General features: G+C 50.9%; 1 protein-coding gene across 1 annotated transcript in view; it reads left to right on the top strand.

Annotated features, from left to right (window-relative positions):
- Positions 1 to 7,564: 7,564 nt before the first annotated feature.
- Positions 7,565 to 13,669, top strand: part of LOC102004882 (chromosome unknown open reading frame, human C17orf64) — a gene marked incomplete in the record, with an annotated part of 9,341 nt that continues 3,236 nt past the window's right edge. Inside the window, 5 exon segments of the mRNA XM_013519151.1 lie at positions 7,565 to 7,766; positions 9,057 to 9,158; positions 9,395 to 9,570; positions 10,042 to 10,141; positions 13,495 to 13,669. Of these exon segments, the coding sequence (XP_013374605.1) occupies positions 7,716 to 7,766; positions 9,057 to 9,158; positions 9,395 to 9,570; positions 10,042 to 10,141; positions 13,495 to 13,669 (604 nt within the window).

Below are 13,669 nucleotides of genomic sequence, written 5' to 3' on the forward strand. Positions count from 1 at the left end.
CTCGCTATGCAGTTCAGGCTGGCCTTGAGCTCACTTTGTAGCCCAGGCTGGCCTCGAACTTGCAACAGTCCTCCTGCCTCAGCCTCCTGAGTGCTGGGATTACAGGCGTGTGCCACCACGCCTGGCTTATATTTAATTTTAAGCACAATTCAATTTACCGATAGAAAATGAGCACAACAAAATTCGCCATCTTAACTTTTTTTTTTTTTGAGACAGGCTCTCTCAATGCAGCCCAGGCTGGGCTTGAACTGGCAATCCTCCTGGGCTGGAGAAATGGCTCAGCAACACAACAGCTGCCTGGCAAGCTCAAGGTCATGAGTTTGATTCCTGGTCCAAAAAAAAAAAAAAAAAAAAAAAGAATATGCTTAACATATATGTACAGTTTTAAAAACTTGCAGTCCTCCTGCCTTGGTCTTAACCATTTGTAAGCATACTGTATAATTCAGTGACATTAAATATATTCACAATGCTGTGTAATCACCATCTGTCTCTACTTTCAGAACTTTCTTATCGCACTCAGGCAGAACTTTGTACCTATTCCTCACCAACCCACGCTTCAGACCTGGTCCTTTTTTTCAGTAGTGGGGACTGGACCCAGGGCCTCTGCACTGACCCACATTCCCAGCCCTTTCTTTTATTATTTATTTATTATTTATTTTTGTCTTTTGAGACAGTGTCTCGCTGTGCAGTTCAGGCTGGTCCTGAGCTCACTTTGTAGCCCAGGCTGGTCTCGAACTCGCAATGATCCTCCAGCCTCAGCCTCCCAAGTGCTGGGATTACAGGCGTGTGCCACCACGCCCAGCTAAATATTATTTATGTTTGAGACAAGAGCTCACTGAGTTGCTGAGGTGCCCAGGTTGAACTCTAACTTGCAGTCCTTCTGCCTCGTTCTGCCAGGTACCACCACACCCAGTGACCCTGGTAACCTTTATTCTACTTCCTGTCTTGGTAAATTTGCTTATTTTAGATATTTCATATAAATGAAATCATACAGTAGTTGTTCTTTTGTGTCACTTATGCTTTTAAGATTCATCCATGTTGTGGTGTATATCAGATTTTTTTTTTTCTTTTTGGCAATGCCTAGGATCAAACCATTGTTCCTTTTTATAAAAAGTCTGAGTTATATTCTGTTGCATGCTTCTCCATTCATCAGTTGATGGACAACTGGGTTACTTATTTCCACCTTTAGTGTATTGTGAATAATGCTGCTATTAACATTGGTATACAAGCCGCGCGTGGTGGCACACCCATGTAGTCCCAGCACTCAGGAAGCTGAGGCAGGAGGATTGTTGCGAGTGCGAGACCAGCCTGGGCTACAAAGTGAGCTCAAGGCCAGCCTGAACTGCATAGCAAGACCCTGTCTCAAAACAAACAAACAAAAAACAACAAACATTAATATACAAGTATCAGTTCAATTCCCTGCTTTCGACATCATTTAATGTTTAATAATGGTTGTATTTAACAAACAGCTGGTAAAATTGTTGAAAATTTAATAATTAGTGCTGATGAACCTATTAGAGACAGCTTTAGCGCAATACTAGATGGTGTGATTTATCCAACTGGACCTGAACATGGGACGATCAGGACTCAAAAGCACCACATTAGTCTTTTCCAAATTTGCTTAAGAAGCCAGGAATGGTGCTGCACACCTGTAATCCCAACACTTGGAAGGCTGAGGCAGGATCACCACAAGTTTATAGCCAGCCTGAAGAACACAGCCTGAACTAACCTGACTCAAAAAAAAAAAAAAAAAAAATAGAAGAGAGAAAGAAAGAAAGAAAGAGGCTGGGAATTTAGCTCAGCGGCACAGCGCCTGCCTGGCAAGGGTGAAGTCGTGAGTTCGATTCCCAGTACCGAAAAAAAAAAAACAAAAAAAAAGAAAGAAAGAGAGAAAGCAAGCAAGCCAGGTACATAGCTCAGCAGTACAAGCACCACTGGCAAGCGCAAGGTCCTGAGTTCTATTCCACCAAATCTGGGCCTGAAGAGGAAGGGGGTACAAATACAGTCCCCGCAAAGAGAGGAGTCCTTCACTGAAAAACTGTTGCAAAATTTGGGATGCCTTTTTTCCCTCTCTCCAGAATCATTCGCAGCTCCGGCATATACTAACTGCGACTCTCTCCTTCTCATCTGCCCGACTCGCGTCTGAGGAAGAAAACCTTCCAGAACAAGAAAGTGGAGACCATCAGGCCCAGCAATTTGACACGATCACAGACACTTGCCTGTCGTTAGACTATTTGGAAACATTTCTCTGAAATTCTGAGGTTGTCATTCTGCAGTGTTATGTTGATACCCTGAAGAGATATTTCTAGAGCACATGAAACTCAAAGTAAAACAAAAAAAAAAAAATTTTTTTTTTTTAATCAGGACTCCATTAAATGGAAAACCACAGTAAATTTCAGGTAAGAATGAGAAAAAAAGTATTCAACATCTTCTGAGAACTCTTTTGAGAGCAGCAGGAGATAAAGAGCTCCTCATGGCCTGCGCACTTGGCTACATCTGTGGCCTGTGGCCTGGGAGCCGGGCACTTGCCTGCAGCCCTGGGGAAAGACCTTTGACCCTTGACCCTTGACCCTGACCCTGCAGCTGACCTCAGATTAGTGCAGCAGGAGCCTCCTGGCCACTGTTCAGGACTGGATGCAAGCTTTGGCGCAGAACACAGTACCTCAGCCTCCCCGTGTGCTCGAAGGTCCTCCGGGCCTCTGCTTTGTCTCTAGATGCATGGGTTCGGCCTGGGGTAAGACAGGTCGGGCTGGAGATCACCTGCCCGCTCCTTTACCTTTCCTCTGCAGACAAGCCCTGTCGCTGGTGTTTCTCAGTGCCTCTGTGTGATGGCTTGTGTCTAGAGGGCCCCCGAAGCCTCAGGGGGTCAGAGGCAGCTGGATCTACAGCGTGCAAGGCGGGATGAAGGATGTGGTGCTGGCGCGGCTTTCTGGTGTGATGGTAGGATCAGGGCTGCCCCGTCTGGGGTGTGAGTGCTACCGGCCCTTAGGGGATAGAATACAAGAGACGGAAAAGGGCTGCTGTTGTCACTTGCGGCTTCTGTCTTCTGCCTGCCCACTCTGCAACACGCCCCCTGCACGCCACCCTGCCTGGGAGCCAGCCAGCTACGAACTGAAAACTCTACCAACTGCATGCTGCACCGTAAACCCTCCCTCCTTTACCTCTGGGTATTGGGTGTTTTGTCTCAGCAACGAGAAAAGTAACGAAGACACTGCGTGAGGGCTTTCTTACTAGAGACAGCGAAGTTACACAGAAATTCACATATAGGCAGAGAGGGATCAGGCCCTCAGAGAAGTCAACACACAACAAATAAAGACGGCAGGATTGTGGGGGAGGGGGCAAGCCCGAAGACTGCCAGCCTCTCGCTGCAGAAGTACCGCCCGCTCATGGGGGCCCACTGGAGCTCCAGGCCTCGCTGCTCAGGTCTGCAGCCTCTCTAGAGATAAACTGCAATTTGAGATTACACCATAATTACACCACCCGCCCGGTACGCCCATATAGGCATTGGACTTGTAGGTGAGACACCAGAGTATCCGGATGCTTACTCCCTCCCCTCCCAAAGATTCCTTTGCTTTTCCATGTACGCTTACTACGCAACTCCTTTCGTTGTTGGATCGATAGTAGCTAGGCGACTGACTATACTTGTAATGCTATAGGTTCGTTGTAGCTTGACCCACGTTGTACCCACATTGTGATTGTGCGGTATCAGTTACCCTCCCGGAACTCCAGGAGCTGTTCTCTTCCTTGTTTCCGATACAGCGTTCCTAACTTCTTTTGATTCCTGACTTCCTTCCCCAATGTTGTGAGACTACAAACTCGCATGTCTGACACCTACCCTTACCAGGTTGGGTTATATGTTTCCTATCTCCGTGATATACGAACCCAGAAACCACTGCGGAGGTGTGCGCCCTTCTGTTACACCTGTCAGATCGCCGGTTCCTCTCATCTTTGGGGCCACAGACCTGGCTATTGACTCCTCACAGACACTTTGGACAGAGTTTTAAAGGTTTGTCGACTCCCCAAGGCTCACCAGGGAGTCACGCTGGGATTCCATCCTAGGCAGTGACTCAGACACAGGTGGCCTTGGTGTCAGGATGCTTGGTGCTCAACTGGGACCTGTTGGCCTGCTCTGCAGCCCCGGCACCACAGCTGTGACAGGAACCTCAATTCCCACCCTTCTGGGGGTGCTGACACACTTTTGTTGGGTGACTGAATAGTTTTCAGCAAGATCAAGAGGCAGTTCTTTTGTTGACCAGTCATGGTGGTGGAGTCCTGTAATCACAGCACTCTGAGAGGCTGAGACAGGAGGACTGCAGGTTTAAACCCAGCTCAGGCCATTTAGAAACTTAGGGAGGGCCTGTCTCAAAATAAAAGATTAAACTTAAAAATACTAGATATGAGCTGGGCGTGGTAGCGCACCCCTGCAACCCCAGCACTCAGGAGGCTGAGGCAGGAGGATCATTGAGAGTTCGAGGTCAACCGGGGCTACAAAGTGAGCTCAAGGCCAGCCTGAACTGCATAATGAGACCCTCTCTCAAAAAGACAAAAACAAACAAACAAACAAACAATACTAGCTATGGAGCTCAATGTAAAGGTCCTGGATAAAAAGGAAAGGAAAAGGATACAGAAAAGGTATTTGGGGGACTAAAACGTTTCTACCCCGGTTTAACCCAGAGCAAGAAGGGGATAGATCTTCACATCTACAAGGGGAAGTGTCAGGTGTAGTCGCTAAAGTCACTTTCCGCGTTCAATTAACCCAGGACGCGCAGCGGCTTCCACGTGCTTCCGGAGGACCGGAGGGGCTGCGGATTAGGAAGCCAGTCTCCGCCCCAGGATCCTGCCAAGCGGCCTTGAGTGGAGATGGACGCAGGCACAGCCCTCGCTCCACGCCCACCCCTGCCAGGTGCAGGGGAACGGAGAACGCGGCAGTTTCCGTGTGGGGGGGCGTGGCTTAGAAAATGAGTGTTGCCGAGAATAACTGTGCAGAGTAAGCGGACTTGCCCCTGGACTCATTTCACGCGGGCCAACTGAGCCGTGAAGAATGCGCGCTCAGGCGATGGGGTTTTGTTGTGCTGTGTTTGAGCCATTGTTCCTGGCTGCTGTGAGGCTCAATTGTCTCTCCGGGCTGCACTCCACGGCTGATAATGAAACCATTATAGGATGGGGAGGAGATCCAGAACCCGGGCAGGCCAGGCTCTGGGACTGGCCGGGGGGCGGGCAGGGTGAGGGAACAGGCAGGAGCGGCTAAGCCTGGGCCTGACTCCCTCTTCTGAATCGTAGGTATTTGGTATTTGTACGCAGGCCACACCACACACACTAGGTGTGTAAATCTATTCCGCTCCTTGTTTCTGTTTTTCACTATTTTCTTTTCTTCTTCTTCTTTTTTTTTTTGTCTTTTTGAGACAGAGTCTCACTATGCAGTTCAGGCTGGTCTTGAGCTCACTTTGTAGCCCAGGCTGGCCTCGAACCCACAACGATCCTCCTGCCTCAGCCTCCCAAGTGCTGGGATTACAGGTGTGTGCCACCACCCCTGGCTTGTTTTTCACTATTTTCTTCCCATCTTTCCCACTTTGAGTTGTAAATATCCTCTGTGTGCTGGGATTGTTTTATTTTTTTGCGGTACTGGAGGGTTAAACCCAGGGAACACTGAACTACACCTTCAGCCCTTTTAAAAATTTATTTATTTTTCACTTTGTTGGGACATCACAGGCTCTGGCTATGTAATCCAGGCTAGCCTCAAAATCATGGCACTCTTCTTGTCTCAGCTCCCAAATGCTAGGATTACAGCTGTGTACCTCCACACCCAGCTCCTTTTGTATTTTTTAAATTTTGAGACAGGGTCTTACTGAATTGTCCAAACTGTCATCAAACTTGGGTGGTTTTTTTTTGGTATTTTATTTTATTTATTTATTTTTTTGAGGCAGGGTCCCACTATGTAGTTCGGACTGGCCCTGAACTATGTAGCCTTGAACTTGCAGTGATCCTCCTGTCTCAGCCTCCTGAGTGCTGGGATTATAGACAAGCACTACCACACCAAGTTTGTCATCAAATTTGTGACCCTCTTGCCTCAGCTTCCCCAGTAGCTGGGATTGTAGTAGTGCCTGGCTTGTGTCCTGTTTTTTAAACCATGTTATATAATATTGTAAATGATGTTACTTAGTGTTATGAGGAGCTTTTAGAAACATTCATTTCAGACTGTGAAAGTAGAGCATATTCATTATTTTCTTAAAATGCAGACAATACACAAAGACAATGAAAAATCACCCTCAATATTTTGAAGTTTATCCTTGAAGACTTGTTTTAGTAGCCAGGCATGGTGGCCCATGCCTGTAATCCCAGTACTCAGGAGACTGAGGCAGGAGGATCACCTTGAATTTGAGGTCAACCTCGGCTATAAAGTGAGACCCTGTCTCAGAAGCAAATAAACATATCGACTTTTTTCCTCTTTTTTAAAATTCTTTTTTCGGGACAGGACCTTGCTTTGTAGTCCAGGCTGGCCTCGAACTTACGGCGATCCTCCTGCCTCAGCCTCCCCAGGGCTGGAATTACAGGCGTGTGCCACTGCACCCGGCTTAATATATCACTATTGTAGCAGTCCTCATCATCTTCTCTCCTGAGCATTAATCCCTAGAAGGAGAACCGGTGGGCCAAAGACAATGTACACTTACTATTTTGAAATACTGCTTACCAGCTATGGCTCCAGTAAGCGCGTAACAAAGGCTCCTTATCCCTCCCTCTTGCCAGCATAATTATCTTTAATAGCTGCAGAATAATCCCGAATCAATGCTCAGGGAACAAAGCCTCCAGTATGAAGACAGTAAATGGTACTTTTACGCTCCCCCCAAAAAGAAACAATTTAAGACCTTTGCTGAGCACGGTGTCCCTGTCTTGGGACCCGGAGGGCCCGCGTCCAAATCCCCGCCTCGCAGCCCGAGGTCCTGCCCCGCGCGGCCGCGAGGTGGCGAGGGAGGCCGGCCTGGCCGGGGCGCGAACCGGTCAGCCCGGGAAGGAAACTGCGCCGCAGCCCCAGGACACCTGGGACGCTGACGACGGGCTCCGGGAAGAAGCCGTGGCTCCCGCGGGAAACCGGGGCTGTAACGGCCGTGGGGCGGAGCGCGGCCGGGCCGGGGACGCTCTCTTCCGTCCCCCGATGGAGCGCAGGCTGGGAGCTGCGGCTCTGGGCGTCGCTGCGGGACCGATGAAATAACGGGGACCACCCCCCGCTGAACACAGACCCCAGGCTTGGTGTCCTAATGCGTGGAGGCCACCGGGGCCCGGGGAGCGGCTCAGGAGAGTCCCTGCATTTCACTCCTTCCGCCCCGAAGGTCGGGGAGCTGTGCTGGCGGTGGAGCTGGGGAGCGGGAATAGTACACACGCAGGAAAAGTACTCCACATGCCGTGACAGCGTCCTCTTGGGAGAAGAGCCACGTCCTCCCGGGCAGCTGTGAGGTCCGGGAAAACCCAGTCCCCCAGCACCTCCGGTTCAGTTCCCCTGTCCAATGCTCTGCTGGGGGACGGCGCGTGGACGCCCCTAAGAATGAGGGCACGGGGGGGGGGGGGGGGGCCGGACTCTGTGGTGTTGGTTGCCATGGTTTTGCTTCGAGTTCTGCAGCCGACCTGCCCACCTCCGGACGCTCAGGTCGCCGCAACAGTAGGTCGGGAGCCAGAGGGTACACGAGGCAGCCAGGCTGGAGCCTGCAGGCGAACCTGCTGCGATGGAAGCCCCGGCTGGGCGAGGGGCCGAAGGCCACAGGCCGCGAGAGAAGGTGAAACAGGCTGGGGGCCGCGGGCGGGAGGCGAGGACCGTCCTGAGGGGCTGGCTTGGGGAAGCAGAGAATTTGAAATTCATGGCAGTAGAGAAGAAGACAAAAAGGTGGGTATGTGAGTTAGCAAGGGGCCCAGAGGACGAGATAAGGTCATTCGTTCGCACAGATGGGCTAGGGGCACGGCGGTGTTCTGCGCATGGCCTGTCCCTCGTGATCAATGTCATCGTTATATGCTGCACACATGTGCTGATAAAAATAAAAGTGAAACTCCAGGCGTGGTAGCCCACGCCTGTAAGTCCCAGCACTCGGGAGGCTGAGGCAGCAGGGTCTCTGTGAGTTTGAGGCCAGTCTGGGCTACATAATGAGACCCTCTGTCAAAACAAAACAAAACACTAAATAAATAAATAAATTTTAAAGAAAGGGATGACAAACAGATGCTTATCGAAGCCATGTATTCCTGGTGAGGTGTTGGGACCCTATTTTTTTTGTTGGTCTTGAAGATTCAAGGCTATGTGCACAGGCACATGTGTGGACACTCGTGTTACAGGTGTATGTGTGTGCGTGTGCGCGTGCACGCATATGTGTGATTGGCTTGTTGTAGTTTTTTTGTTGTTGTCTTTGGGGACAGGATCTCGCTATGCAGTTTTCACAGTCACTTTGTTCGCACTGACCTTCAGCTCTCTTTGCCCTCCTTTCGTGGTTGAAAGGCTGTCGTCATGAGCGTCACCCTCTTTCGATGAGTGCCCTGTAACTGCCAGGTGTAACACTAAGCTCAGGGATGTAAAGCCGAGGGCCTGGGACTTGGGTAGTCAACAAATGTTTGCTAAGTGAAAAATAGAAACAAGAACACACCAAAAAGCCCCTGTTTGACAGCGTGACTAATGTGTTGTGCTTGTTATAAGTGGAGTGGGTAGCCAGGTGTGGGCCCCACACTTGTAACTCCAGGACTCTGGGAGGCTGAGGCAGGAAGATCACTGCAAGTTCACCACTAGCCTGGGCTACATAGTGAAACCCTGTCTCAATAAACCAAAAAACAAATTATTAAACAAATAAATGGCTGGGCTGTAGCTCAGTGAAGGCCCTGGGTTCAATCCCCAGTACCAAGAAAAAAGAAATGAGAAAGAAACTCAGACTATCCTAGGTTGTCCAAGCGGAGGTTCTCAGAGATGGGTCTCTGGGCGCATCAGTGCTGGGCTGGGAAAGAGTGACCAGGAGCACGGAGAGGGCCGAGCCTACCCAACACCACTCCTGGGTGGCCATACGCCTCAGCCACCCGCCCTGCCTCCCCAGGTGACCAGTGTGCCCCGCCTAGGGAGGAGCTCCGGCGCCATCCCCGCCAGAGGCTTGCTCGTCAACCATGCCGAGGGCCTGGACTTCGACACCTTCAAAATTGTGAGTGCGGGCCTCCTGGAAGCCTGTGTCCTCGTGCCCCGTGAGGAGCAGGCCGGCCTAAGCTCATCGCCCTCTTGTCACTCTTTAGACAATCTGGGGGGAGCCTCCTCGATGAACCCATAGGGTGCCTCCTGGGCCACTAAGGGCTGCAGCCGCACCGGTCTGCCGTCGCGAAGCTCAGCCTGTCTGCCTCTTCTTTTCCCCCCTGGCCTTCACCTTGCCCATTGCCTCCGCAGTGTAAAGAATACTTCAGACCGCTGAAGAAGTTCCTGCGAAAGCTGCACCTGCCCAAGGACCTTCCGCAGAAGAAGAGGTTGAAGCACGTGAAGCAGAGCCTTGTGGTGCTGGGGGATCACGCCAACACGTTTCTGCAGCACTGCTGCCGCACCTGGGAAATCAAGCGGTGGAAGAAGTAGGGCGGCCTCCTTGTCCTTCCCTACACCTGCTTCTGGGCCACCCCACCTCCAATCAAAGTCACACCTTAGGCAATATCACCCAATTGGCCATGGTGGCACACACCTGTCACCCCAGCACCCTGGGAGGCTGAGGCAGGAGGATGGCAAGTTCGAGCCCAGCCTGGGCTGCATGGTGAAACCCTGGCTCCTGGATAAAACGGAAGGCGGGGAGAGCTGAGCCCCTCTCATCACCCCAGACAGCACGGAGATGCCCTAGGTGTTCACATAGTGGACCCAAACCTCCCCTGCTCCCTGGGAAGAGAGACCTCTGAAGGAGTGGGTGCTCATCGCCACCTCCTGTTGCCCGCCCCCCAGACCAAGGAGATCACACCCGGCCCATTTCTCCCCGGCCGGCGCCCTCTGCAGGACAGATGCTAGCGGGAGAGGGACCCGGTCCCAGCTCCCTCAGCCGCGGTCTTTGCCTGCAGGGTGCTCTGGCGATTCATCTCCCTCTTCTCAGAACTGGAAGCCAAGCAGCTGCGTCAGCTCTACAAGTACAGCAAGAGCAACCAGGCGGCCAGGCTGCTGGTGAGCTTCCCGGGTGCGGCTTGTGCTGAGATAGGGCACGGGGCAGGGGCTGGCCCGAGCCCCTCCGCCCTGGCCGCTGCGCCTGCCTTCCCCGCCCGGGCAGGTGGGCTCAGCCTCAGACTCCTGCCCCTTGCTGTCCACACCACAGCCCGACCCAGCAGGGACGAGGACCCAAGGAGCCATGGTGGGCACGGCTGGGGCCCCCCAGCCTGGGGGTCTCTGGGTCCTGTCAACAGAGCCTGGCCCGGCTGTGCCCCAAAATGGTAGCTGTCACACATTTTGGTCTCAGGACTCGTGTACCGTCTTCAACACCACTGAGACCCCAAAGACATTTGCTTAGGTGGGTTGTATCTATTCATGTTTACCCTAGTCAGAATGAAAGGTAAAGAAAAACTTTTTTTTTGTCTTTGTGAGACAAGGTCTCACTATGCAGTTCAGGACAGTCTTGAATACACTTTGTGGCCCAGACTGACCTTGAACTCACAACGATCTTCCTGCCTCAGCCTCCGGAGTGCTGGGATTACAGGTGTGCACCACCACGCCCAGCAGAAAAATAATTTTAATATATTTACTAATTTTTTTTTTTTTGTCTTTTTGAGACAGGGTCTCACTATGCAGTTCAAGCTGGCCTTATAGCCCAGGCTGGTCTCAAACTCGCAACGATCCTCCTGCCTCAGCCTCCCCAGTGCATCACCACGCCCGGCCCTATATTTACTAATTTGTTTAAAAAAACAAGGAACCCCCCCAAAACAAACCAGAAAACCCCAAAACAAACAAGGAACCCATTATAGCTTAACAGATTTTATGAAAAATAACTATATTTTCAAAACAACAGCAAAAAAAAGAAAATAGCAGAGTAGTAGTGTTTTACATTTTGCAAATCTCTTTAGTATCTGGCTTAGTAGAATGTAGCTGGATTCTCAGCACCGTCTGTGGTCACTCTCTTCTGGAATATTCCTGTGGATGAAGTATATAAAGAAAACCCAGTCTCACACAGATACTTACTCGGAAAAGAGTATTTTTATTAGTATTTCCTGATAGTTGTGAATATTTTTCTTTGATAGCACACTAGAGTTTAACAAGTGGCATATTCTTTTTTCTTTTTTTTTTTTCTGTACCAGGAATCGAACTCACGACCTCGCCCTTGCTGGGCAGGCACTGTGCCACTGAGCTACATCCCCAGCCCTCTTTTTTGTTTCTTGTTTTATTTTGTACTGGGGTGTGAACCCAGGGCCTTCATACTGAGCTACATTCCCCACTCCTCACTTTGTTTTTCTTGTTCGATTTGAGACAGGGGCTCACCATGCAGTTCAGGCTGGCCTTGAGCTCACTCCCTGGGGCCCACCTGTCCCTCTTCCTCCCCTGGCCAGCACTGACCTTGTCCCCGTCTCTGCAGTTCTGCCTTCCCAGGATGTCACCCAGGACTCAGACAGTAGGTGCCCTTCTCAGGTTTGCGTGGGTGAGCTCTTCGTGCCAGCTGGCATGAGAATTACTGGTCTGTCCTTTGCACCTTAGATGCACACCATTATCCAGGGGGCTCCCAAGGGGTTGGCAAAACACACTTGAGCACCGCTGGTCTAACACAGGAACTCTAAGGAGCAGGTGTGAAAGCCTCTGTACACCAGGCACTTATGTTCCGCCCCGTAATCTGCAGAAGCAACCCGGAGGGGCGATGAGAAGCGCTGTCCTTGGTTTGTAAATGAAGGTCCCATGCGCAGGGAGGTGAAGTAAGGTAGCCTGGGGCACACAGCACTTGAGAAGGAAAAGCCCGGAGCAAATTCTCCTCCCGCCGGGCTCCCCTTCCCTCTCTGCACCTCCGCTTCTTCCTCTGAGCAGGACCGGCTGTATCATTTCAGCCATTCCTTTTGTTGCTGTCATTCCTTTTGCAACATTGCGGATTGAGCCTAGGGCCGCACACATGCTAGGCAAGCACTCTACACAGAGCTACACCTCAGGCCCATCTTTTCCTTTTCCTTTTTTTTTCTTTTGAGACAAGGTCTCAATATGTAGTTCAGCTGGCCTTGAACTCACTACAGAGTCCATGATGGCCTCAAACTCATGGCAATCCTTCCTGCCTCAGCCTCGGCCACCCAAGTGCTGGGATCATAGGTGTGCTCCACCACACCTGGCAGGTCCATCTTTTCTTTTCTTTCTTTCTTTTTTTTTTTTTTTTTTTTTTGGTCTTTTTGAGACAGGGGTCTTGCTACACAGTTCAGGCTGGCCTTCAGCTCACTTTCTAGCCCAGGCTTGTCTTGAACTCACAGTGATTCTCCTGCCTCAGCCTCCCGAGTGCTGGGATTAGGTGCACCACCACATCCCGCCTAATGCTGAGGCTTCTCACTATGTTGCCCAGGCTGGCTCCAAACTTCAAGGCTCAGGCAATCATCCTTCTTCAGCCTTAGCTGGGTCCATGGAGCACACCTTTGTGCCTGGCTCTAGTGAGTCCATTTCTAACTATGAAGAGTTTCCATTTTCATAATTCTTGGATTTCTGGATTTCACTGGACATAAAAATTTCAAAATATCTCCCAGCTTTCAACTTACGTATTTATTTATTGGTGTCAGATGTTAAACCAGGATCTTTGCACTGAGCTACACCCTCAGCCCTTTATTTACTTATTTATGTATTCATTTATTTTTATTTTGAGACAGAGTCTTATATCGCTAAATTGCCCAGGTTGGGCTTGAGTGAGCCAATTTGGGATGCTTTTGTGTCAGCCTCCCAGAGTGCTGAGATTACAAGCATAGGCCACCATGCCCAGCTTTAATTTAAATTTTACTAAATTAAGATTTTAAAACAAGTACCATTGTTTCATTACAAATAAAGTAGAAGCTACCATCCCCCAAAGAGAGAGAAAGCATGACCTTAAAAAAGATAGCTGGGCTTGGTGGCGCATGCCTGTAATCCCAGCACTGGGGAGGCTGAGGCAGGAGGATTGTTGTGAGTTTGAGGCCAGCCTGAGCTACAAAGTGAGCTCAAGGCCAGCCTGAACTGTGGTGAGATTCTGTCTCAAAAAGACAAAATAAAATAAAATAAAATAGAACCTCAAGCCAAGTGTAGTAGCACGTGGCTGTAATCTCAGCCCTTGGGAGGCTGAGGCAGGAGGGAGCCCAGTTCTAGGCCAGCAAGAAGCTGTCTCAACAACAACAACAACAAACAAACAAAAAGAAACCCAGCAGGGGATGTGGCTCAGTGGCACAGCACTTGCCTAGCATGCGTGAAGCTTTGTGAAAATAATAATAAAAGATAAAGGACCGTCCTGCAACCCTAGAAAAGACAGCCGGCAGCCGGGCCCCCGCGTCCCCAGGCCCTCTGTCCCCTGAGCCCGGCCCGTGCCTTCCCGACTCTCGCAGGCGGAGGAGCGCGCGCGGGAGGGCGGCTCGCCCGGCACGCAGGAGGACTCTCTGCCCAAGCTGTGCGACGCCTGGGGGCTGCGCGGCAACCTCCGGGGCATGCGGGAGCGGCTGTCCAGGATGCAGGCCTCGGGCTGGGAGGGCTGCCCGCCGCGGGCGCCCGGGTGCCGGCTCG

The sequence above is a fragment of the Chinchilla lanigera genome, unplaced genomic scaffold (genome assembly GCF_000276665.1).
Source record: "Chinchilla lanigera isolate Chin_1 unplaced genomic scaffold, ChiLan1.0 scaffold00050, whole genome shotgun sequence".
NCBI lineage: Eukaryota > Metazoa > Chordata > Mammalia > Rodentia > Chinchillidae > Chinchilla > Chinchilla lanigera.